Source organism: Ranitomeya variabilis, chromosome 4, assembly GCF_051348905.1.
Source record: "Ranitomeya variabilis isolate aRanVar5 chromosome 4, aRanVar5.hap1, whole genome shotgun sequence".
NCBI lineage: Eukaryota > Metazoa > Chordata > Amphibia > Anura > Dendrobatidae > Ranitomeya > Ranitomeya variabilis.
In genome coordinates, this window is record NC_135235.1 from 685,699,315 (window position 1) to 685,720,826 (window position 21,512).

Genomic DNA, 21,512 nt, shown 5'->3' on the forward strand with positions numbered 1-21,512 from the left:
GGGGAGACTGTGACCCAGTACATGAACGTGTTACAGGAGACTCACACTGCCATTGTTAGAAAAGAAAATGTAGGAGTGGGACCCAGGCCCAGATTGCTAATTTGCCCAGCTAGGCAGATGCCCTGTGAGCTGGCGGCTCTGTAATACAAAGTGGGCTGCTGCTGCCGGCCCTTTAAAACATGGGTGAAGAATCTCCTGTCTGCGGGCAGGTCCCCAAAGTCCGCAATGCTCCGGTGGCAGCCCTTATCCTGCCAGCTGCCGGCTGTTTAATTCCCAAGTGCACGCAGCGTTCATTACAGAATGCTGCGTGCACATGAATGGTGACGTCTGGGTGGGCAGGGTTAGTGCTACGGTGGGTGGGGTTAGCGCTAGGGTGGGCAGGGTTAGCACTCAATGCTCTCCCATCCTCTTGTGCCAGAAGAGGAGCTGCTGCCAGAGAGTCCAGAGCGATCTCTGTGCCGGCAGCTCAGTGCCTGTCTGAAGGTGATCTGTGCCCCTCAGCTATGTGCCGCCCCAGCTATGTGCCCCAACGTAATCTCTCTGCCCCATGTGATCTCTGTGCCCCCACTATATGCCTCCCTGTGATCTCTGTGCCTCCCAGCTATGTGCCCCATGTGATCTTAGTGCCCTCCTATGATCTGTGGCCCTAGCTTTGTGCCCCCCCCTGTGATCTCTGTGCCCCATAGCTATATGTCCCCCTGTGACCTCCAGCTATGTGCCCCCTGTGATTTGTACCCCCAGCTATATGCCCCCTGTGATCTGTTCCCCCTGTGATCTCTCTGGCCCCCAGCTATATGCCCCCCGTGATCTCTGTGCCCCCCCGCTATATACCCCCTTGTGGTTTCTGTGCCTTCTAGCTATATGTACCCCTGTGATCTCTGCGGTTCCCAGCTTTCTGCCCCCTATGATCCCTGTGCCCCCATACTATGTACCTCCCTGTGATATTTGTGCCCCCATGTGATCTCTGTCCCCTCCAGCTATGTGCCCCTCTGTGATCTTTGTGCCGTCCTGTGATATCTGTGCCCCCTGTGATCTTCATGCTCTTTGTGCCACCCCCCGGTGATCTCTGTGTCCCCCCGGTGATCTATGTGCCTCCCCAGCAATGCATATCCCCCAGTGCTGTATATCACCCTTTTTTTGTTTCCTGCTCAACTCACCATCCGAGCCAGGGACGCACATCAGCTGTTCATCCCCCCATCTCAGCGACCTGGGTGAGTCTTTGTTTTATGTATGTGCAGCTCTTGCAGTACCACCTGGTTACTGTATATAGACTGCTGTGTATACATTATATAGGTGATATTGGCTGCTACATCTGTGTATAATCACAGAATCACCTAAATAATGTATATACAGCAGTCTAATAATAATAATTTTATTTCTATAGCGCCAACATATTCCGCAGCACTTTACATTTTAAAAGTCTGTATACATTATATAGATGATACTGCGACTCTGTTGTATATACATTATATAGGTGATATTGGCTGCTAAATCTGTGTAATCACAGTATCACCTATATAAAGTACTAGATGGTGGCCCGATTCTAACGCATCGGGTATTCTAGAATATGCATGTCCACGTAGTATATTGCACAGCCCACGTAGTATATTGCCCAGCCACGTAGTATATTGCCCAGTCACGTAGTATATTGCCCAGCCACGTAGTATATTGCCCAGCCACGTAGTATATTGCCCAGTCACTTAGTATATTGCCCAGCCACGTAGTATATTGCCCAGCCACGTAGTATATTGCCCAGTCACGTAGTATATTGCCCAGCCACGTAGTATATTGCCCAGTTACGTAGTATATTGCCCAGTGACGTAGTATATTGCCCAGCCACGTAGTATATTGCCCAGTTACGTAGTATATTGCCAAGTGACGTAGTATACAGCACAGAGCCACGTAGTATATTGCCCAGCGACGTAGTATATTAGCCAGTCACATAGTATATTGCCCAGCTACGTAGTATATTGCCCAGTGACGTAGTATATAGCACAGAGCCACGTAGTATATTGGCCAGCCACGTAGTATATTGGCCAGTCACGTAGTATATTGCCCAGCCACGTATGTCACAGGTTAAAAAATAAAAAAATAAACATATACTCACCTTCCGAGGGCCCCTTGTAGTCCTGTCGCCTACTCGGTAAAGTGCTGGAATCACTTTCATCCAAAGGGTTAAATGGCGTCTGTAACTTCAATGTCTTTCTATGAAGCTTCTTCTCTTCTTTCTTCCTCTGTTTTCTGCCGTATTTCTATTACTCTCCGGAATCAGGAATGTATTAAGTCTGTTGTGAAATTGGATTTTGGGCTCCCCCGGTGGCCACTGGTGGAATTGAACTGGTGTGCATCATCCCCTCTGTTCACCTGTTTCCATCAGGATGTGGGAGTCGCTATTTAACCTTGCTCCTCTGTCACTTCCATGCCGGTCAACATTGTAATCAGAAGCCTTTCTGTGCATGTTCCTGCTGCTAGACAACTCCCAGCTAAGTTGGACTTTAGTCCTCGTTTGTTTTTGCATTTTGTTCCAGTTCACAGCTGTAGTTTCGTTTCTGTGTCTGGAAAGCTCTTGTGATCTGAAATTGCCACTCTGATGTTATGAGTTAATACTAGAGTCTTAAAGTAATTTCAGGATGGTATTTTGATAGGGTTTTCAGCTGACCATGAAAGTGCCCTTTCTGTCTTCCTGCTATCTAGTAAGCGGACCTCAATTTTGCTAAACCTATTTTCATACTACGTTTGTCATTTCATCTAAAATCACCGCCAATATATGTGGGGGCCTCTGTCTGCCTATCGGGGAAATTTCTCTAGAGGTGAGCCAGGACTATATTTTCCTCTGCCAGGATTAGTTAGTCCTCCGGCCGGCGCTGGGCGTCTAGGGATAAAAAACGTAGGCAACGCTACCCGGCTACTGTTAGTTGTGCGGCAGGTTTAGTTCATGGTCAGTTTAGTTTCCATCCTTCCAAGAGCTAGTACTTATGTTTGCTGGGCTATGTTCTCTTGCCATTGAGAACCATAACATAAGTCCTATAGAAACTGCGGAGAAAGAATCATTTCTAATTCTGTTTTTCCAGGATTCTTCTTGTGGGAATTGGCCGCGATATCCCCTGTGCAATATATTTCTAGTATTAAAGGGAACCTGTCATCAGGTTTGGCTAATACGAGTTACGGCCACCGCCTTTCAGGGTTTATCTACAGCATTCTATAATGCTGTATATAAAGAACCCGATCCGACCTGCAAGAGAAGAAAGATAACTTTTATTATACTCACCTACGGGGCAGACTGGTTGTCGCAAGTCTTGGTCCGGCACCTCCCATGTTCTTGCGATCTCGCCTTCCTGCTTGCTTCATAGCTCCAGGCCACCGCACTCCTGCGCAGGAGGCGTACTCGGCCCGCAGCGTTCAGCTGCATACAAATACACGCAGCCGCACATTCCCATGCCGAGTGCAGGCGGCTGTGCCAGGTACTGAGGTGCGAGACTTGAGCAAGTTTCTTGTAAGTGTGACCCCGGCCTAACGCAGATTTTGTGTGTGTGTGTGTCTTTATTTAACTGTTTATGTACCATTTTATTATGTTTATTAATAAACATCGGGCTTGGTATTATCTATCTGTATATACAGTAGATCTATCTATCTATCTGTGTGTAAACATTATTCTTCAATGGAGTATGTAAATGAAGATGAACAAGAAATAACATCACAATTTTTATTTTGTTTTAATAATAGATCTTTATTTAGCTTACCAAAACGCATGAAAATCCGTATGAAAATCCGCATGAAAAATGCATGAAAAACACATCCAAATTTCACCTGCGTTTTCTGCCAAGAGAGGAAGAATCTGAACAGAAAATTCCACAGGCAAATCCACAACGTATACACATATCCTAAGAAGGACCCCCATCTTATAAGAATCTTGTTTCTGCTATTTTCCACCCCCAAATTTGGGGTCCGTCTTATAGTCCAAAAAATACAGTAGTTTTAGAGAAAAAAATTGCACAGAATAGTTTCATACGTAGCGAGGTAGCGTGTTAGTGTATTGGACGTCACAGTATTTGGTGATGTCGGATTTTGTTTTAAAGAAAAAAAAATGTACAAAGTACCTGCATAGACAGGGAGGTAGCGTCTTTCTTTTGCACAAAAAAAAGGTTATCGTCGGGTAATTTCTAGTGCATTAGGGGAGCGTACATCACATTGTTGGTGACATTCAGTTTTCTTTTGCGATCAAATAATTTTTTGCCTTAAGTAAATATTTTGCAAGTGCATTAGGGGAGCATGCATAGCATTGTTGGTGACATCTTTTCTTTTGTAAAAATAGAATTATTTGCATCGGGTAAATTTTTAGGTAGTGCATTAGGGGAGTGTACGTTGTATTATTGGCGACGTCTGTTTTTATTTTGCAGAAAAAAAAAGAATAGTTAGTGCCAGGTACATTTATAGGGAGGACATTAGTGTAATGAACGTCTCTAATTTTTTTTATACAAACTTTTTTTTATATCTATTTTTTTTCTTTACATTTTTTCTTCTAAATCTTTTCTCTCTACTTTTTATAATAAATAGCATCCTATACATAAGCTCCACACATTACATGTATAAGCACCACTTACACACACATTCCTGGGGTTTTGGAAGATAAAATAAAAATGGACCATTCATCAAGATGGTATTCACCAGAGGAGGCATACGCTTTCCTTGCCTCCAACACAGATTCAACCAGTGAGGAAGATGCCACATTCCTTTAGTCCTACTTCTCATTTAGTTAGGAAGGAGCCCCAGCAAGGCGCCCAAGGACCCAGACAACCCCTCCAACAATCGATCCCACATAGATTGCACCCCCTGAAAATTATCAGCCCATCATTCCGGATTTCATCGGCAGCTCAGGAATCCAGTTTGACACCATTGGCCTCACTGACACTGACTTCTTCAAATTCTTTTTCAGTGAAGAAATGATAAATCTTATGGTGCCCCAGACAAACTTGTATGCTCATCTATTTTTCATCCAAAATCCCACATTAGCATATGCCAAATGGACCCCTGTAGATGCAGCAGAGACAATGACATTTTGGGGAATTGTGCTGCATATGGGCATAATCCGAAAACTAGAGCTTCTCGAATACTGGAGTGCTGGTGTTCTCTACAGTACAGGTATTCTGTATGGCCATGACAAGGACTCGATTTGAAGTTCCCGAGTTTGGCGCCCCCCCCCCCCCCCCCCCCGGCTCAATACACACAAAGGTTACCAAAAAGCCTAACAAAATAACAAAAAAATAAAGTAAGGTCAGACCAGGGCCCGGGCCACCAGGATGGCACTCCTGTAGCCGGCAAAAGAGCGGGATTGGTTGCAGACACTCCAGCATTCCCAGAATGACGTCACTTTCTGCCTACGTCTGGGTGCTGCTACACACAGTCCCGCCTTCCCACCAAATGACCAATCGGCCCGGCAGTGGAGTAAGTTGGTAAAGCCTGTACGCTGAATTTGAATTCTCTATGATGCATTTTTTAGAATAAAAAACAATGCAGCAGGAATAAGACCTCAGATGGACAAGTTAAATTATTTTGCCGGTGAATGTTACCATCACATGATCGGGACTGCAAAAAAAAACAAGTTCTGCTTACCTGACCGCGCTCCAGCTCTCTCCACGCAGCTGAAGCGTGCACTCGCCGGCGACTGACAATGACATCAGACGCCGGCGAAATGCACGCTGGGACTGACATCAGCTGCCAGCCTCAGATTGGCTGGCGGCTGTTAACTATTGACGTGCGGGCGCGGGCCCGAACGTCAATAGCGTTAAACAGCTGCAGCGCCGGCCGCGGCCCGGTGACCCACCCCTCCGCATTGTGCCGCCCGGGGTGGCCCGCCCCCCCGCATTCCCCTTCCTACGCCACTGGTCCTCCCTGAGACTATCCAAGCTTTGATCGTCTATATAAAATTCGGCCAGTAGTTGAACACTTCCTCAGAAAATTTGCTGAGGCGTACAACCTCCAAAGGGACATCGCTATAGATGAATCTCTGGTTCATTTCAAAGGGAGGCTAAAATGTCAACAATACCTGCCCAGTAAGAGGGCCAGGCATGAAATTAACTGTACAAACTGTGCGAGAGTACCCTAGGGTAAACACACAGATTTCGGGTCTACAAGGGAAAAAGCACCCAGATTACCCCCCTGAATGCCATCCTGTCCTGGGGGTGAGTGGGAAGATTGTGTGGGAATTGCTGCACCCACTGCTGGATAAGGGTTATCACCTCTACATTGATAAGTTTCACACCAGCATCCCCCTCTTCAAGACTCTCTCTGTCAGAAGTACAGTTGCCTGTGGCACCATGTGAAAAAATTAGAAACGCCTGCCTAACCAACTAATTGGGCAAACGCAGAGAAAAGGCGAAAGCCGAGCCCAATGCAACAACAACATGCTGGTGGTCAAGTTTAAGGACAAAAGGGATGTCCTAATCTTCACCACCATACACTGTGACAACAGCTCCCTTGTCACTGTTCGTGGTACCACAACACAAGTCCCAAAGCCAGATTGTATCCTGGATTACAATCGGTACATGAGGGGTGTAGATCTCTCAGATCAGATCCTCCAACCATACAGTGCCATACGAAAAGCTAAAGTATGGTGCAAAAAATTGGCTGTGCACATTGTATAGATGGCACCGTACAATGTTTTTGTGCTGTTCTGATCTGCAGGCGATACAGGGTCCTTCCTTCAGTTTCAGCAGGTAGCCATCAAGGTCTTAATGTTTGGCTCTCAGGAAGGTGAGGGTTCCGGTACTTTTGAAACTGATAGTGCCTGTATTGTCCCAGGTCAACATTTTCCAGGACCGGTTCCCCAAACTGTGAAGAAAGGAAGATCACAAAAACGGTGCAGAGTATGCTCCAAGAGGGGAATCTGAAAGGACACAATTTACCATTGTGAAACCTGCACTGAGAAACCTGGTGTTTGAATTAAGGATTGCTTCAAAGCATACCACATGTCCACAAATTAATAAAATTAGTTTTTACCCTGTTGACGCAACACACTTTTACAATCTGATGTACTCTGTTATGACCCCAATGGCAGAGGGTCTCAAAAGTACATACCAAGTCTGCAAACACAAAAAACCAGCTCATAGGGCAGTGGTAACTGGGCTGACCATATATCTAATCCTAGCACCACAAATAGCAGCAGCCGGGGAACGTGCCTACGTTGGTTCTAGACGTCTCGCGCCAGCCGGAGAACTAACTAACCCTAGAAGGGAAAAGATAGACCTTTCTTGCCTCCAGAGAAAAGACCCCAAAAGTTGGATACAAGCCCCCAACAAATAATAACGGTGAGGTAAGGAGAAAAGACAAACGTAAGAATGAACTAGATATTTAGCAAAGAGAGGCCCACTGACTAATAGCAGAATACAGTAAGATGACTAATATGGTCAGCAAAAACCCTATCAAAATTTCCACGCTGGATATTCAAGAACCCCCGAACCGTCTAACGGCCCGGGGGGAGAACACCAGCCCCCTAGAGCTTCCAGCAAAATCAGGAATCACATTTAGTACAAGCTGGACAAAAAATAAGAGCAAGCAAAAAAAAACAAAAAACAAGGAAGCAGGACTTAGCTTAATTTTGCAAGATCCAAGACCAGCAGACAGGAGCAAACAGAAAGGAACTGATTACAACGATGCCAGGCACTGGACTGAGAAACCAGGAAGTTTATATAGCGACACCCCTGGACTAACGACCCAGGTGGGTGCCAAACTGAGGGAAGACAATCCCAGAGTCATATCACTAGTGACCACAAGAGGGAGCCAAAAAAGTCTAATTCACAACAGTACCCCCCCTTTAAGGAGGGGTCACCGAACCCTCACCAAGACCACCAGGGCGATCAGGATGAGCAGCGTGAAAGGCACGAACTAAATCGGCCGCATGCACATCAGAGGCAACCACCCAGGAATTATCCTCCTGACCATAGCCCTTCCACTTGACCAGATACTGAAGCCTCCACCTGGAGAGACGAGAATCCAAGATCTTCTCCACCACGTACTCCAACTCGCCCTCAACCAACACCGGAGCAGGAGGCTCAACAGAAGGAACCACAGGTACAACGTACCGCCGCAACAAAGACCTATGGAACACGTTGTGAATGGCAAACGACACCGGAAGATCCAAGCGAAAGGACACAGGATTAAGGATTTCCAATATCTTGTAAGGACCGATGAAGCGAGGCTTAAATTTAGGAGAGGAGACCTTCATAGGAACAAATCGAGAAGACAGCCATACCAAATCCCCAACCCGAAGTCGGGGACCCACACTGCGGCGGCGGTTGGCAAAACGCTGAGCCTTCTCCTGTGACAACTTCAAGTTGTCCACCACATGATTCCAGATCCGCTGCAACCTATCCACCACGGAATCTACCCCAGGACAGTCAGAAGGCTCCACATGTCCCGAGGAAAAACGAGGATGGAAACCAGAGTTGCAAAAAAATGGCGAAACCAAAGTAGCGGAACTAGCCCGATTATTAAGGGCAAACTCAGCCAACGGCAAGAAGGTCACCCAATCATCCTGATCTGCAGAAACAAAACACCTCAAATAAGCCTCCAGAGTCTGATTAGTTCGCTCCGTTTGTCCATTAGTCTGAGGATGAAAGGCAGACGAAAATGACAAATCAATGCCCATCTTAGCACAAAAGGATCGCCAGAACCTGGAAACAAACTGGGATCCTCTGTCAGACACAATATTCTCAGGAATGCCGTGTAAACGAACCACATTCTGAAAGAACAAAGGAACCAGATCGGAAGAGGAAGGCAGCTTAGGCAAAGATACCAAATGGACCATCTTGGAAAAGCGATCACATACCACCCAGATGACAGACATGCCCTGAGACACCGGAAGATCTGAAATGAAATCCATGGAAATGTGTGTCCAAGGCCTCTTCGGGACAGGCAAGGGCAAGAGCAACCCGCTGGCACGAGAACAGCAAGGCTTAGCTCGAGCACAAGTCCCACAGGACTGCACAAATGACCGCACATCCCGTGACAAGGAAGGCCACCAAAAGGACCTAGCCACCAGATCTCTGGTGCCAAAAATTCCCGGATGCCCTGCCAACACCGAGGAATGAACCTCGGAAATGACTCTGCTGGTCCACTTATAAGGAACAAACAGTCTGTCAGATGGACAAGAGTCAGGTCTACCAGCCTGAAATCTCTGCAACACACGTCGCAAATCCGGAGAAATGGCTGACAGGATAACTCCCTCTTTGAGAATACCAACTGGTTCTGCGACTCCAGGAGAGTCAGGCACAAAGCTCCTTGAAAGAGCATCAGCATTCACATTCTTTGAACCTGGTAAATACGAGACCACAAAGTCAAAACGGGAGAAAAACAATGACCAGCGGGCCTGTCTAGGATTCAGGCGTTTAGCAGACTCGAGATACATCAGATTTTTGTGATCAGTCAAGACCACCACACGATGCTTAGCACCCTCGAGCCAATGACGCCACTCCTCAAATGCCCACTTCATGGCTAACAACTCCCGATTGCCAACATCATAATTCCGCTCAGCAGGCGAAAACGTCCTAGAGAAAAAAGCACATGGTCGCATTACAGAGCAACCAGGGCCTCTCTGCGACAAAACGGCCCCTGCCCCAATCTCAGAAGCATCCACTTCAACCTGAAAGGGAAGTGAGACATCAGGCTGGCACAAAACAGGCGCCGAAGTAAACCGGCGCTTCAACTCTTGAAAGGCTTCCACGGCTGCAGGAGCCCAGTTAGCAACATCAGAACCTTTCTTGGTCATATCCGTCAAATGTTTAACAACGCTAGAAAAATTAGCGATAAAACGACGGTAGAAGTTAGCAAAACCCAAGAACTTCTGAAGACTCTTAACTGACGTGGGTTGAGTCCAATCATGAATAGCTTGGACCTTGACTGGGTCCATCTCCACCGCAGAAGGGGAAAAAATAAAACCCAAAAATGGAACCTTCTGTACTCCAAAGAGACACTTTGAGCCCTTAACAAACAAAGCATTCTCACGCAAAACCTGAAACACCATCCTGACCTGCTCTACATGCGAGTCCCAATCATCAGAAAAAAACAGAATATCATCCAGATAAACAATCATAAATTTATCCAGATACTTCCGGAAAATATCATGCATAAAGGACTGAAACACTGAAGGAGCATTAGAGAGCCCGAAAGGCATCACCAAGTACTCAAAATGACCTTCGGGCATATTAAATGCAGTTTTCCATTCATCTCCTTGCTTAATGCGCACAAGGTTGTACGCACCACGAAGATCTATCTTGGTGAACCACTTGGCACCTTTAATCCGGGCAAACAAGTCCGACAACAGAGGCAAAGGATACTGAAATTTAACAGTGATTTTATTCAGAAGCCGATAGTCAATACAAGGTCTCAAAGATCCGTCCTTCTTGGCCACAAAAAAGAATCCCGCACCAAGAGGGGAAGAGGATGGACGGATATGCCCCTTCTCCAGAGATTCCTTGATATACGAACGCATTGCGGTATGCTCAGGTACAGACAGATTAAATAATCTTCCCTTAGGAAATTTACTACCTGGAATCAAATCTATAGCGCAGTCACAGTCCCTATGAGGAGGAAGAGCACTGGACCTGGACTCGCTGAATACATCCTGGTAATCAGACAAATACTCAGGAACTTCCGAAGGAGTAGAGGAAGCAATAGACACCGGCGGGGAATCACCATGAATTCCCTGACAGCCCCAACTTGACACAGACATTGCCTTCCAATCCAAGACTGGATTATGGGTCTGTAACCATGGCAGACCCAAAACGACCAAATCATGCATTTTATGCAGAACAAGAAAACGAATCACCTCCCGATGTTCAGGAGTCATGCACATGGTTACCTGTGTCCAAAACTGCGGTTTATTTTCCGCCAATGGCGTAGCATCAATACCTCTAAGAGGGATAGGATTTACCAACGGCTCAAGAACAAAACCACAGCGCTTGGCAAACGACAGATCCATAAGACTCAGGGCAGCACCTGAATCCACAAACGCCATAACAGGGTAGGAGGACAATGAGCAAATTAAAGTCACAGACAAAATAAATTTAGGTTGCAAATTACCAATGGCGACAGGACTAACAACCCTAGTTAGGCGTTTAGAGCATGCTGATATAACATGTGTAGAATCACCACAGTAAAAACACAACCCATTCTGACGTCTATGATTTTTCCGTTCATTTCTAGTCTGAATTCTACCACATTGCATTAAATCAGGTGTTTGTTCAGACAACACCACCAGAGGATTCGCGGCTTTGCGCTCCCGCAAACGCCGGTCAATTTGAATAGCCAGCGCCATGGAATCATTCAGACCTGTAGGAATGGAGAAACCCACCATCACATTCTTAATGGCTTCAGAAAGGCCATTTCTGAAATTTGCGGCCAGAGCACACTCATTCCACTGAGTAAGCACGGACCATTTCCGAAATTTTTGGCAATACACTTCAGCTTCATCCTGACCCTGTGAAATAGCCAGCAAGGCTTTTTCTGCCTGAATTTCAAGATTGGGTTCCTCGTAAAGCAATCCGAGCGCCAGAAAAAACTCATCAATATTTGCCAATGCCGGATCTCCTGGCGCTAGCGAGAAGGCCCAATCCTGAGGGTCGCCCCGTAAGAAAGAGATAACAATTTTTACTTGCTGAGCTGAGTCTCCCGATGAACGGGGTCTCAGAGATAGAAACAATTTACAATTATTCCTGAAATTCCTAAACTTAAATCGGTCTCCAGAGAACAGTTCAGGAATAGGTATTTTAGGTTCAGACATTGGACTACTGGTAACAAAATCTTGTATGCCCTGCACACGAGCAGCAAGCTGATCCACACTTGTAATCAAAGTCTGGACATTCATGTCTGCAGCAAGCACAAGCCACTCAGAGGTAAAGGGGAGGAAAAAAGAGAGGAAAGAAAAAAAAAAAAAAAAACTCAGACTTTCCTTTCTTGTAATCCCACTTCTGCAATGCATTAAACATTCAACCTTGGCCTGGCATACTGTTATGACCCCAATGGCAGAGGGTCTCAAAAGTACATACCAAGTCTGCAAACACAAAAAAACAGCTCATAGGGCAGTGGTAACTGGGCTGACCATATATCTAATCCTAGCACCACAAATAGCAGCAGCCGGGGAACGTGCCTACGTTGGTTCTAGACGTCTCGCGCCAGCCGGAGAACTAACTAACCCTAGAAGGGAAAAGATAGACCTTTCTTGCCTCCAGAGAAAAGACCCCAAAAGTTGGATACAAGCCCCCAACAAATAATAACGGTGAGGTAAGGAGAAAAGACAAACGTAAGAATGAACTAGATATTTAGCAAAGAGAGGCCCTCTGACTAATAGCAGAATACAGTAAGATGACTTATATGGTCAGCAAAAACCCTATCAAAATTTCCACGCTGGATATTCAAGAACCCCCGAACCGTCTAACGGCCCGGGGGGAGAACACCAGCCCCCTAGAGCTTCCAGCAAAATCAGGAATCACATTTAGTACAAGCTGGACAAAAAATAAGAGCAAGCAAAAAAAACAAAAAACAAGGAAGCAGGACTTAGCTTAATTTTGCAAGATCCAAGACCAGCAGACAGGAGCAAACAGAAAGGAACTGATTACAACGATGCCAGGCACTGGACTGAGAAACCAGGAAGTTTATATAGCGACACCCCTGGACTAACGACCCAGGTGGGTGCCAAACTGAGGGAAGACAATCCCAGTCATATCACTAGTGACCACAAGAGGGAGCCAAAAAAGTCTAATTCACAACAGTACTCCACACATAACACCACATTATAAATTCATACACTAGTAAAACGCAAAACATTATCATCATTACTAGGGTTGAGCGAAACGGGTCGGCAATTTTCAGAAGTCGCCGACTTTTGGCAAAGTCGGGTTTCATGAAACCCGACCCGACCCCTGTGTGGGGTCGGCCATGAAGTCGGCGATCTTCTGAATCTGGAATCGGAATTCCGATACCGATTCCCGATATGTTTAAGATATCGGGAATTGGTATCGGAATTCAGATTTAAGTGTAAAATAAAGAATTAAAATAAAAAATATCGCCATACTCACCCTCTGATGCGCCCTGGTACTAAGCGGGAACCTTCCTTCCTTAGAATCAGCCTTCCATGACCTTGCGGTGACGTCACGGTGACGTCGCGGCTTGTGATTGGTCCGCGGCCGCCCATGTGACCGCTCGCGCGACCAATCACAAGCCGCGACGTCACCGTGACGTCACCGAAGGTCCTAGAAGGGCTGATTCTTAGGAAGGAAGGCTCCCGGAAAGAAGCAGGGCATGTCCGAGAGTGAGTATATACCTAATAGGAATATACTCACCCTCGGCTTCTTTCCGGCAGCCTTCCTTCCTAAGAATCAGCCCTTCCAGGACCTTCGGTGACGTCACCGAAGGTCCTGGAAGGGCTGATTCTTAGGAAGGAAGGCTGCCGGAAAGAAGCAGGGCATGTCCGAGGGTGAGTATATACATAATAGGAATATACTCACCCTCGGCTTCTTTCCGACAGCCTTCCTTCCTAAGAATCAGCCCTTCTAGGACCTTCGGTGATGTCATGGTGACGTCGCGGCTTGTGATTGGTCGCGCGAGCGGTCACATGGGCAGCCGCGGACCAATCACAAGCCGCGACGTCACCATGACGTCACCGCAAGGTCATGGAAGGCTGATTCTAAGGAAGGAAGGTTCCCGGTTAGTACCAGGGCCCGCCAGAGGGTGAGTATGGCGATATTTTTTATTTTAATTCTTTATTTTACACTTAAATATGGATCCCAGGGCCTGAAGGAGAGTTTCCGCTCCTTCAGACCCTGGGAACCATTGGAAACCCAATGCACTGCATTGGGTTTCGAGTTTCGGCCGACCCCGACTTTTTTATAGGATCGGCCGATTTCACTCGACCCGACTTTTGAAAAAGTCGGGTTTCGTGAAACCCGACCCGATCCTATAAAAGTAAAGGTCACTCAACCCTAATCATTACTATAAAACTGACTCTAGATAAATTCTTTGAGGGATGTAGTTTCCAAAATGGGGTCACTTATGGAGTATTCAAACAAAAAAAGAGAAGTGTATCTAGCGAGCGTAGAAGGAACAGTGATAGATCTTCCATTTGGTGAATCATCTCACCAATTGGAAGATTATTGATTACATGACGGGCATGTAAAATACTATTTACCTCCGTGAATTTTTTTTATACGGTGTTACAGATAATATTTAATCTGCAAAGCCAGATAAACTAATATCTAATAAGTTCACAGTCTCGTTATGATGTTGGTAAGTGAATTTCAGATTAAAACAGTTATTATTCTAATAATCAATAAGACTTAATTAAAAAAAATATATATTTTTTTTATTTATTTTAATACTGCTTGCGGGTTTGTCCTTATAATGGTCTTATTTGCAGTATACAGCTGTGGCAAAAAATTAAGATACCACTGCAAAATTTTCAGTTTGTCTGATTTTTCTCTTTATAGGTATATTTTTGTATAAAATGTAAATTGTTCTTTTACTCTATAAACTACTGACAACATGTCTCCGAAGTTCCAAGCGATAAATTTTGTATTTATTTTCTGAAAATGAGAAATTGTCAAAATAACAAAAAATGCATTGCTTGCAGACCTTAAATAATGCAAAAAAAGACAAGTTCATAATCATTTAGAAACAAGATTTCTCATGTTTTAACTCAGGAAGAGTTCAGAAATCAATATTTTTTGGAATTACCATGATTTTTAATCATAGCTTTTGGGTGACCTTTGTGTGTCACTGCTTTTGGGTGACCTTATGCCACTCCTGGTACAAAAATTTAAGCAGTTCTTCTTTGTATGATGGATTGTGACTATCCATCTTCCTCTTGATTACATTCCAGAGGTTTTCAATCGGAATCAGGTCTGGAGATTGGGCTGGCCATGACAGGGATTTCATTTGGTGGTCTTTCATCTACACCTTGATTGACCTAGCTGTGTGGCATGGCGCATTGTCCTGCTGGAAAAAAACAAAAAAACAGTCCTCAGAGTTGGGGAACATTGCTTGAGGAGAAGGAGTCAACTGTTTTTCCATGATAACCTTGTATGCGGCTTGATTCATACATCCTTCTCAAAGATTAACGTGCTCAATTCCAGCCTTGCTGAAGCATCCCCAGATCATCACCGATCCTCCACCAAATTTCACAGTAGGTGCCAGACACTGTGGCTTGTATGCCTATCCAGGTCTCCGTCTAACCATTTGATGACCAGGTATTGGGCAAAGCTGAAAATTAGACTCAACAGAGAAGATTACCTTACTCCAGTCCTCTGTGGTCTAATCCTTATGGTCTTTGGCAAACTTCAGCCTGGCTCTCATTTGCTTCTCATTGATGAAAGGCTTTTTTCTAGCTTTACATGACTTGAGTCCTGCCTCTAGTAGCCTGTAACGAACTGTTCTTGCTGTGTACTTCACCCCAGCTGCCATTTGCCATACCTTTTGTAGGTCACTTGATGTCATCCTGCGGTTGCTGAGTGACATTCGAATAAGATAGCAGTCTTGCTGGTCAGTGGAAAGTCGTTTTCGCCCTCTGCCGGTCTGTAGCTTTGTTGTCCCCAATGTCTGCTGCTTGACCTTGTTGTAATGGACTGTCTTAGAAATTTTAAGGATGGAGGCAACATGACGCTTACTGTGTCCCTCTGCTAGTAAAGCCAGAATTGAGCCCTTCTTTTCCTCACTCTAGGCTTTTCTTTTCAACTCCTTTGGCATGGTTAAAAGTTATTTTTTAATTCCTATTACTTTTGGGATATTACTCTTGTTTTGCCATCCAGCTTGTCCTATTGCAAGAGGATTGTGAACACTACAGCAGGTTTTTTTTATACTTTTCTTTGTTATATAAGATTTGGTTCAGAAGATCACCTAATCAGAAGCACATTAAGCAGAATGAGGTGTACTCTGGTGGGAATTCAACTGACACAGGAATGGAATGGCTGTCAGACATGTAGAGAAGCTGATTTTTATAAAACTGTGCAGTGGCTCTTAATTATTGCTATGTATGGGTTTTTTCACTGTTTAGGCACAGCAAGGGCTTTTCAAATGTGATATGACGTCTGCTCTCAATTCCATCCAATTTTGTGTTCTAAAAGTCAATTTTGTGTTCCTTTCTTTCCGAGCCCTGCCATGCATCCAAACAGTGGTTTTCCTCCACATATGGGGTATCAACCTACTCAGGAGAAATTGCACAACAACATTTGTGGTACATTTTCTCCTGTTACCCTTGTGAAAATAAAAAAATGGTGCTAAAAGATCATTTTTGTGACTACAGTTAAATGTTCATTTCCATGTTGATTCAGTTCCTGTGAAGCACCTGAAGGGTTAATAAACTTCTTGAGTGGGTTTTTGAGCATCTTGAGGGGTGCAGTTTTTACAATGGTGTCACTTTTGGGTATTTTCTGTCAGATAGGCCCCTCAAAGTCACTTCAAATGTGATGTGGTCCTTACAAAAATTGTTTTGTAAATTTGTTGTAAAAATAAGAAATCGCTGATCAACTTTTAACCCTTATAACGTCCTAACAAAAAAAATATGTTTCCAACATTGTGCTGATGTAAAAGTAGACATGTGAGAGATGTTATTTATTAACTATTTTGTGTGATATATCTCTATGATTTAAGGGCACAATAATTCAAAGTTCGAAAATTGCAAAGTTTTCAAACTTTGACACATTTCCAATTTTTTCACAAATAAACATCATATCGAAGAAATTTTAGGACTATCATGAAGTACAAACATGTCATGAAGAAAACAATCTCAGAATCACTAGGATCTATTGAAGCGTCTATAGTTGTTACCTCATAAAGTCACAGTGGTCAGAAATGAAAAAATTGGACTGGTCAGGTAGGTGAAAACAGGCTTTGGCGTGAAGGGGTTAAACACACCCTATAGCGCCACGTGAAATACACTAAAGAACACAACTTTATAATACTTAGGGGGCCGACAATAATCTAAGCGCTCCCTCCTATAACAACTCTCCCTGACCGGCTTCCTGAGGACGGTGTGCCGAGCATCGCGTCACTGGGTCTTCTATAAACCCGATAACATGATGCGGCCGGACAGTCACAGTAATACCAGTAACCAACATGGCTACAGCATCACCGTGTATGGCGGGCAATCCCCGCATGTTTATTGGCCAGGAACTCGAGCACGGCGCTCCATCACCTGCGATACTCCAGTAACAAGCTTGTCCGAGCCCCCGATGCCGGATCGAGTAGTGGAGAGCGGCTCCCTCATCACTAGTGTCTACATTATTGTGCTGGAGCCAGGAGAGGAATCATCGCATTGTGGGAGAACTTCTCTGGGCTTCTGTCCTCTCATCCTGCAGGTGTCTGACTGGGTCTAATGTGGAACCAGCGAAGCTGCATTCTGTCCACAGCCGTTATTCAGTAGTGTAGCTACCGGGGGGGTGCAGAGGGGGCGGTCGCCCCGGGCCCCACACTCTGAGGGGGCCCACCCGGAGCTACACTACTGTAACTGTATCGTTCCCAGCGTGCCTGTACAGAAGTTACATTCTGGTGTAGGCAGAATCAATCTCTCAGCTTGCCGCCTGGCCGCTATGAGGCCCTTGAGCAGGCGGGGGGGGGGGGGGGGGGGCAATGCCAGCAGTGGCCCCCCCCTCCATTGCAAGTTCAGCTGTTTTGGCTAGATGCCGATACAGCTGACCGCATTGATAAGTTAAGGAGCATTACGCTCCTTCTCCCATCATCCCCCTCTCAGCATCTGACATCACCGACGCCGACACTGACAGGGGGTTGCGATTACGTCATTACCTGGCACCCGCTGTCTGGAGATGTGCGGGCACTCAGAGCAGTGGAGGAACCAGGATGAATGGTATTGTATTTATTTTTTATGGGGTGCAATTATGCTATATAGTCTACCTAGGGGGGTGCATTATTTTAGGGGCTGCATTATTCTATAGAGGCTGCATTATATTAAAAAGAACCTGTAACCAGGTTTGGCCGAAAAGAGATACGGCCATCACCTTTCAGGGCTGATATGCAGCATTCTATAATGCTGTATATCTGCCCCCAACCCGACTTGCAAGAGAAGAAAAATAAGTTATTATACTCACCTGTGGGGCAGTCTGGTCAGAGGGGTGTTGCTCTTGGTCCAGCGCCTCCCCTCTTCTTATGATCACAGTCCTCCTGCTTGCTTCATGTGGATGACGCATCATTATGTCGTCCACACAGTCTCCTCGGCATCAGGCTCCTGCGCAGGCGTACTTTTCTGCCCTGTTGAGGGCAGAGCAAAGTACTGCAGTGTGCAGGTGCCAGAGCTCTTTGACCTTTCCCGACACCTATTCGTAGTGCCAAGGAGTCTGTGTGGATGACGCAGAGACGCGTCAGTAACATGAAGCAATCATCACAAGAAGAGGGGAGGTGCTGGACCAAAGCCTGCAACACCCCGTGGACCGGACCACCACCCAGGTGAGTATAATAAAAGCTATTTTTCTTCTCTTACAGGTCGGGTTGAGGGCAGATATACAGCATTATAGAATGCTGTATATCAGCCCTGAAAGGTGATGGCTGTAACTTATATAGGCTAAAACTGATGACAGGTTCTCTTTAAGGGCTGCATTATACTATAGAGGCTGCCTATTGTGTGTGGATTATATTAGGGGCTGCATTATGCTATAGAGGCTGCCTATGGGGGGTGCATTATATTAGGGCTGCATTATGCTATAGAGGCTGCCTAGGGGGGTGCAGTACCCTATAGAGGCTGCCTATGAAGGGCTGCATTATACTATAGAATGTTCCTATGGGGGAGTGCATTTTACTATGTGGAGGGCTATATTGAGGATTGTCTGGTGCATTATTCTTTATGGGGGCCATCATACATTGTGGAGATTACAGTGTTGGAGCTATCAAACAGTTTTGGGGATACTATGGGGTCAGTATACTGTGTGGGTACTATACAGTGAGGGGGGCATTATACTGTGTATAAGAGAGAATCATTCTGTGTATAGGGGAGCTGTGCAGGGGGGACTCGGGACATTATTAAATGTAAAGTGGGCACTTATTGTTATAGGGGAACTCAGGTTACTGTGTCTGTCAAAGGGGCACACAGGGCAATATTACTTTCTAGGGGACAAAATGTGAGCACTGTTTTCTAGGGCACCTGCACCCGGCATTAGTATATTCTAGAGGGTTGTTTAGAATTTAGAGGTCACAGAGAACAACACAGCAGATGTAGTAATATTATTATTATTATTTATTGTTATAGCGCCATTTATTCCATGGCGCTTTACATGTGAGGAGTGGTATACATAATAAAAACAAGTACAATAATCTTAAACAAAACAAGTCATAATTGGTACAGGAGGAGTGAGGACCCTGCCCGCGAAGGCTCATAATCTACAAGGGATGGGTGAGAATACAGTAGGTGAGGATAGAGCTGGTCATGCAGCGGTTTGGTGGATCGGTGGTTACTGCAGGTTGTAGGCTTGACGGAAGAGGTGGGTCTTCAGGTTCTTTTTGAAGGTTTCGATGGTAGGCGAGAGTCTGATGTGTTGTGGTAGAGGGTTCCAGAGTAGGGGTGATATGCGAGAGAAATCTTGTATGTGATTGTGGGAAGAGGAGATAAGAGGGGAGTAGAGGAGATCTTGTGAGGATCAGAGGTTGCGTGTAGGTAAGTACCGGGAGACGAGGTCACAGATGTATGGAGGAGACAGGTTGTGGATGGTTTTGTATGTCATGGTTAGGGTTTTGTACTGGAGTCTCTGGGCTATGGGGAGCCAGTGGAGGGATTGACAGAGGAGAGAGGCCGGGGAATAGCGGGGGGACAGGTGGATTAGTCGGGCAGCAGAGTTTAGAATAGATTGAAGGGGTGCGAGAGTGTTCGAGGGGAGGCCACAGAGCAGGAGGTTGCAGTAGTCAAGGCGAGAGATGATGAGGGCATGGACTAGGGTTTTTGCAGATTCTTGGTTGAGGAATGAACGGATTCGTGAAATATTTTTGAGTTGAAGTCGGCAGGAAGTGGAAAGGGCTTGGATATGTGGTTTGAAGGAGAGATCAGCGTCAAGGATTACCCCGAGGCAGCGAGCTTGTGGGACTGGGGAGAGTGGGCAGCCATGCACTGTAATGGTTAGGTTCGTTGGGGGGGCGCATGAGATGGGGGAAAGATGATGAATTCTGTTTTGTCCATGTTACGTTTCAGAAATCTAGCGGAGAAGAAGGATGAAATAGTGCACAGACATTGAGGGATTCTGGTTAGTAGGGAGGTGATATCTGGTCCAGAGATGTAGATCTGTGTGTCATCAGCATAGAGATGATACTGAAAGCCATGAGATTCTATGAGCTGTCGTAGGCCAAAGGTGTAAATGGAGAAGAGCAGGGGCCCAAGGACTGAACCTTGTGGGACTCCGACAGATAGGGGGCGAGGTGAGGAGGTGGTGTGTGAGTGGGAGACGCTGAATGTCCAGTCTGTTAGGTATGATGAGATCCAGGGTAGGGCCAAGTCTGTTATGCCAAGGGATGAGAGGGTCTGTAATAATAGGGAATGGTCCACTGTGTCAAAGGCAGCTGACAGGTCGAGGAGGAGGAGGACAGAGTAGTGTCGTTTGCTCTTGGCGGTTAAGAGGTAATTGGTGACCTTAGTTAGGGCAGTTTCAGTGGAATAGTGTGACCGGAAGCCAGATTGTAAGCGGTCAAAGAGGGAGCAAGAAGATAGATGGGAGGACAGTTCAAGGTAAACGTGTTGTTCCAGTAGTTTTGAGGCATAGGGGAGAAGTGATATAGGGCGATAGCTAGATGCAGAGGATGGGTCAAGAGAGGGCTTTTTGAGGATAGGTGTGATGGAGGCATGTTTAAAGCTTGAGGGGAAAACACCAGTTGTTAGTGATAGGTTAAAGAGATGGGTTAGGGTTGGGATGAAGACTGTGGTGAGGTTTGGGATGAGGTGGGATGGGAGCGGGTCAAGTGCACAGGTGGTGAGATGCGATCTTGAGAGTAGAGTGGAGAGTTGATCTTCTGTAATGGTGGAGAAGTTGGTTTTGGAGGTGGAGGGCTGGGAAGTCGGGAGGAAGGGTTCTGGGGGTTGTTGATAGGGACACATATGGCAGCAGCGGCTCAGTATTGGGGTATCAGCAGGATGAGGGGTTTGTGCAGGTTGGGAATAGATGGTGATGGGGCTGAAAATGTGAGAAGTGAAATGTGTCTTTGTTGTATTCTGAAGCTTCACCCCCAAAACAAAACCCTAGCTATGCCTATATGTTACGTCACTGTTCACACCACACAGAGACCCCAAGGAGCCTCAGTGCTGAAGAGGTTAATGTCCCCCACACCCAGTAATGGGGAATCTCCACCACCTACCTCCACCTGCAGAGCCGCACTCCACATATATGGCTTTTCTGTGCGCACAGGACCTGTGATGAGGTCACAGGAGGGGAGGAGTCAGGGGTCACATGATCAGGGCCCTCAGTGTATGCAGGACTCTGCTGTGCTGACAAGTATTCATCTCCTCTGCTGGTGCTGCTCCTTTAAGAACAGGTAACGTT

General features: G+C 45.9%; 1 protein-coding gene across 2 annotated transcripts in view; it reads left to right on the plus strand.

Moving 5' to 3' along the window:
* LOC143767608 (uncharacterized) overlaps positions 1–21,512 on the plus strand; it is a 54,879-nt gene that overhangs the window by 19,357 nt on the left and 14,010 nt on the right. The window contains exon 1 of one of the 2 annotated variants that reach the window (XM_077256039.1): positions 412–1,211. The exons of the other annotated variant lie outside the window; for it this stretch is intronic. Within the exon in view, the coding sequence (XP_077112154.1) occupies positions 1,038–1,211 (174 nt within the window). The 5' untranslated portion in view covers positions 412–1,037. Of the gene's footprint in view, positions 1–411; positions 1,212–21,512 lie in introns of those variants that run through there. 2 annotated transcript variants of the gene reach the window in all.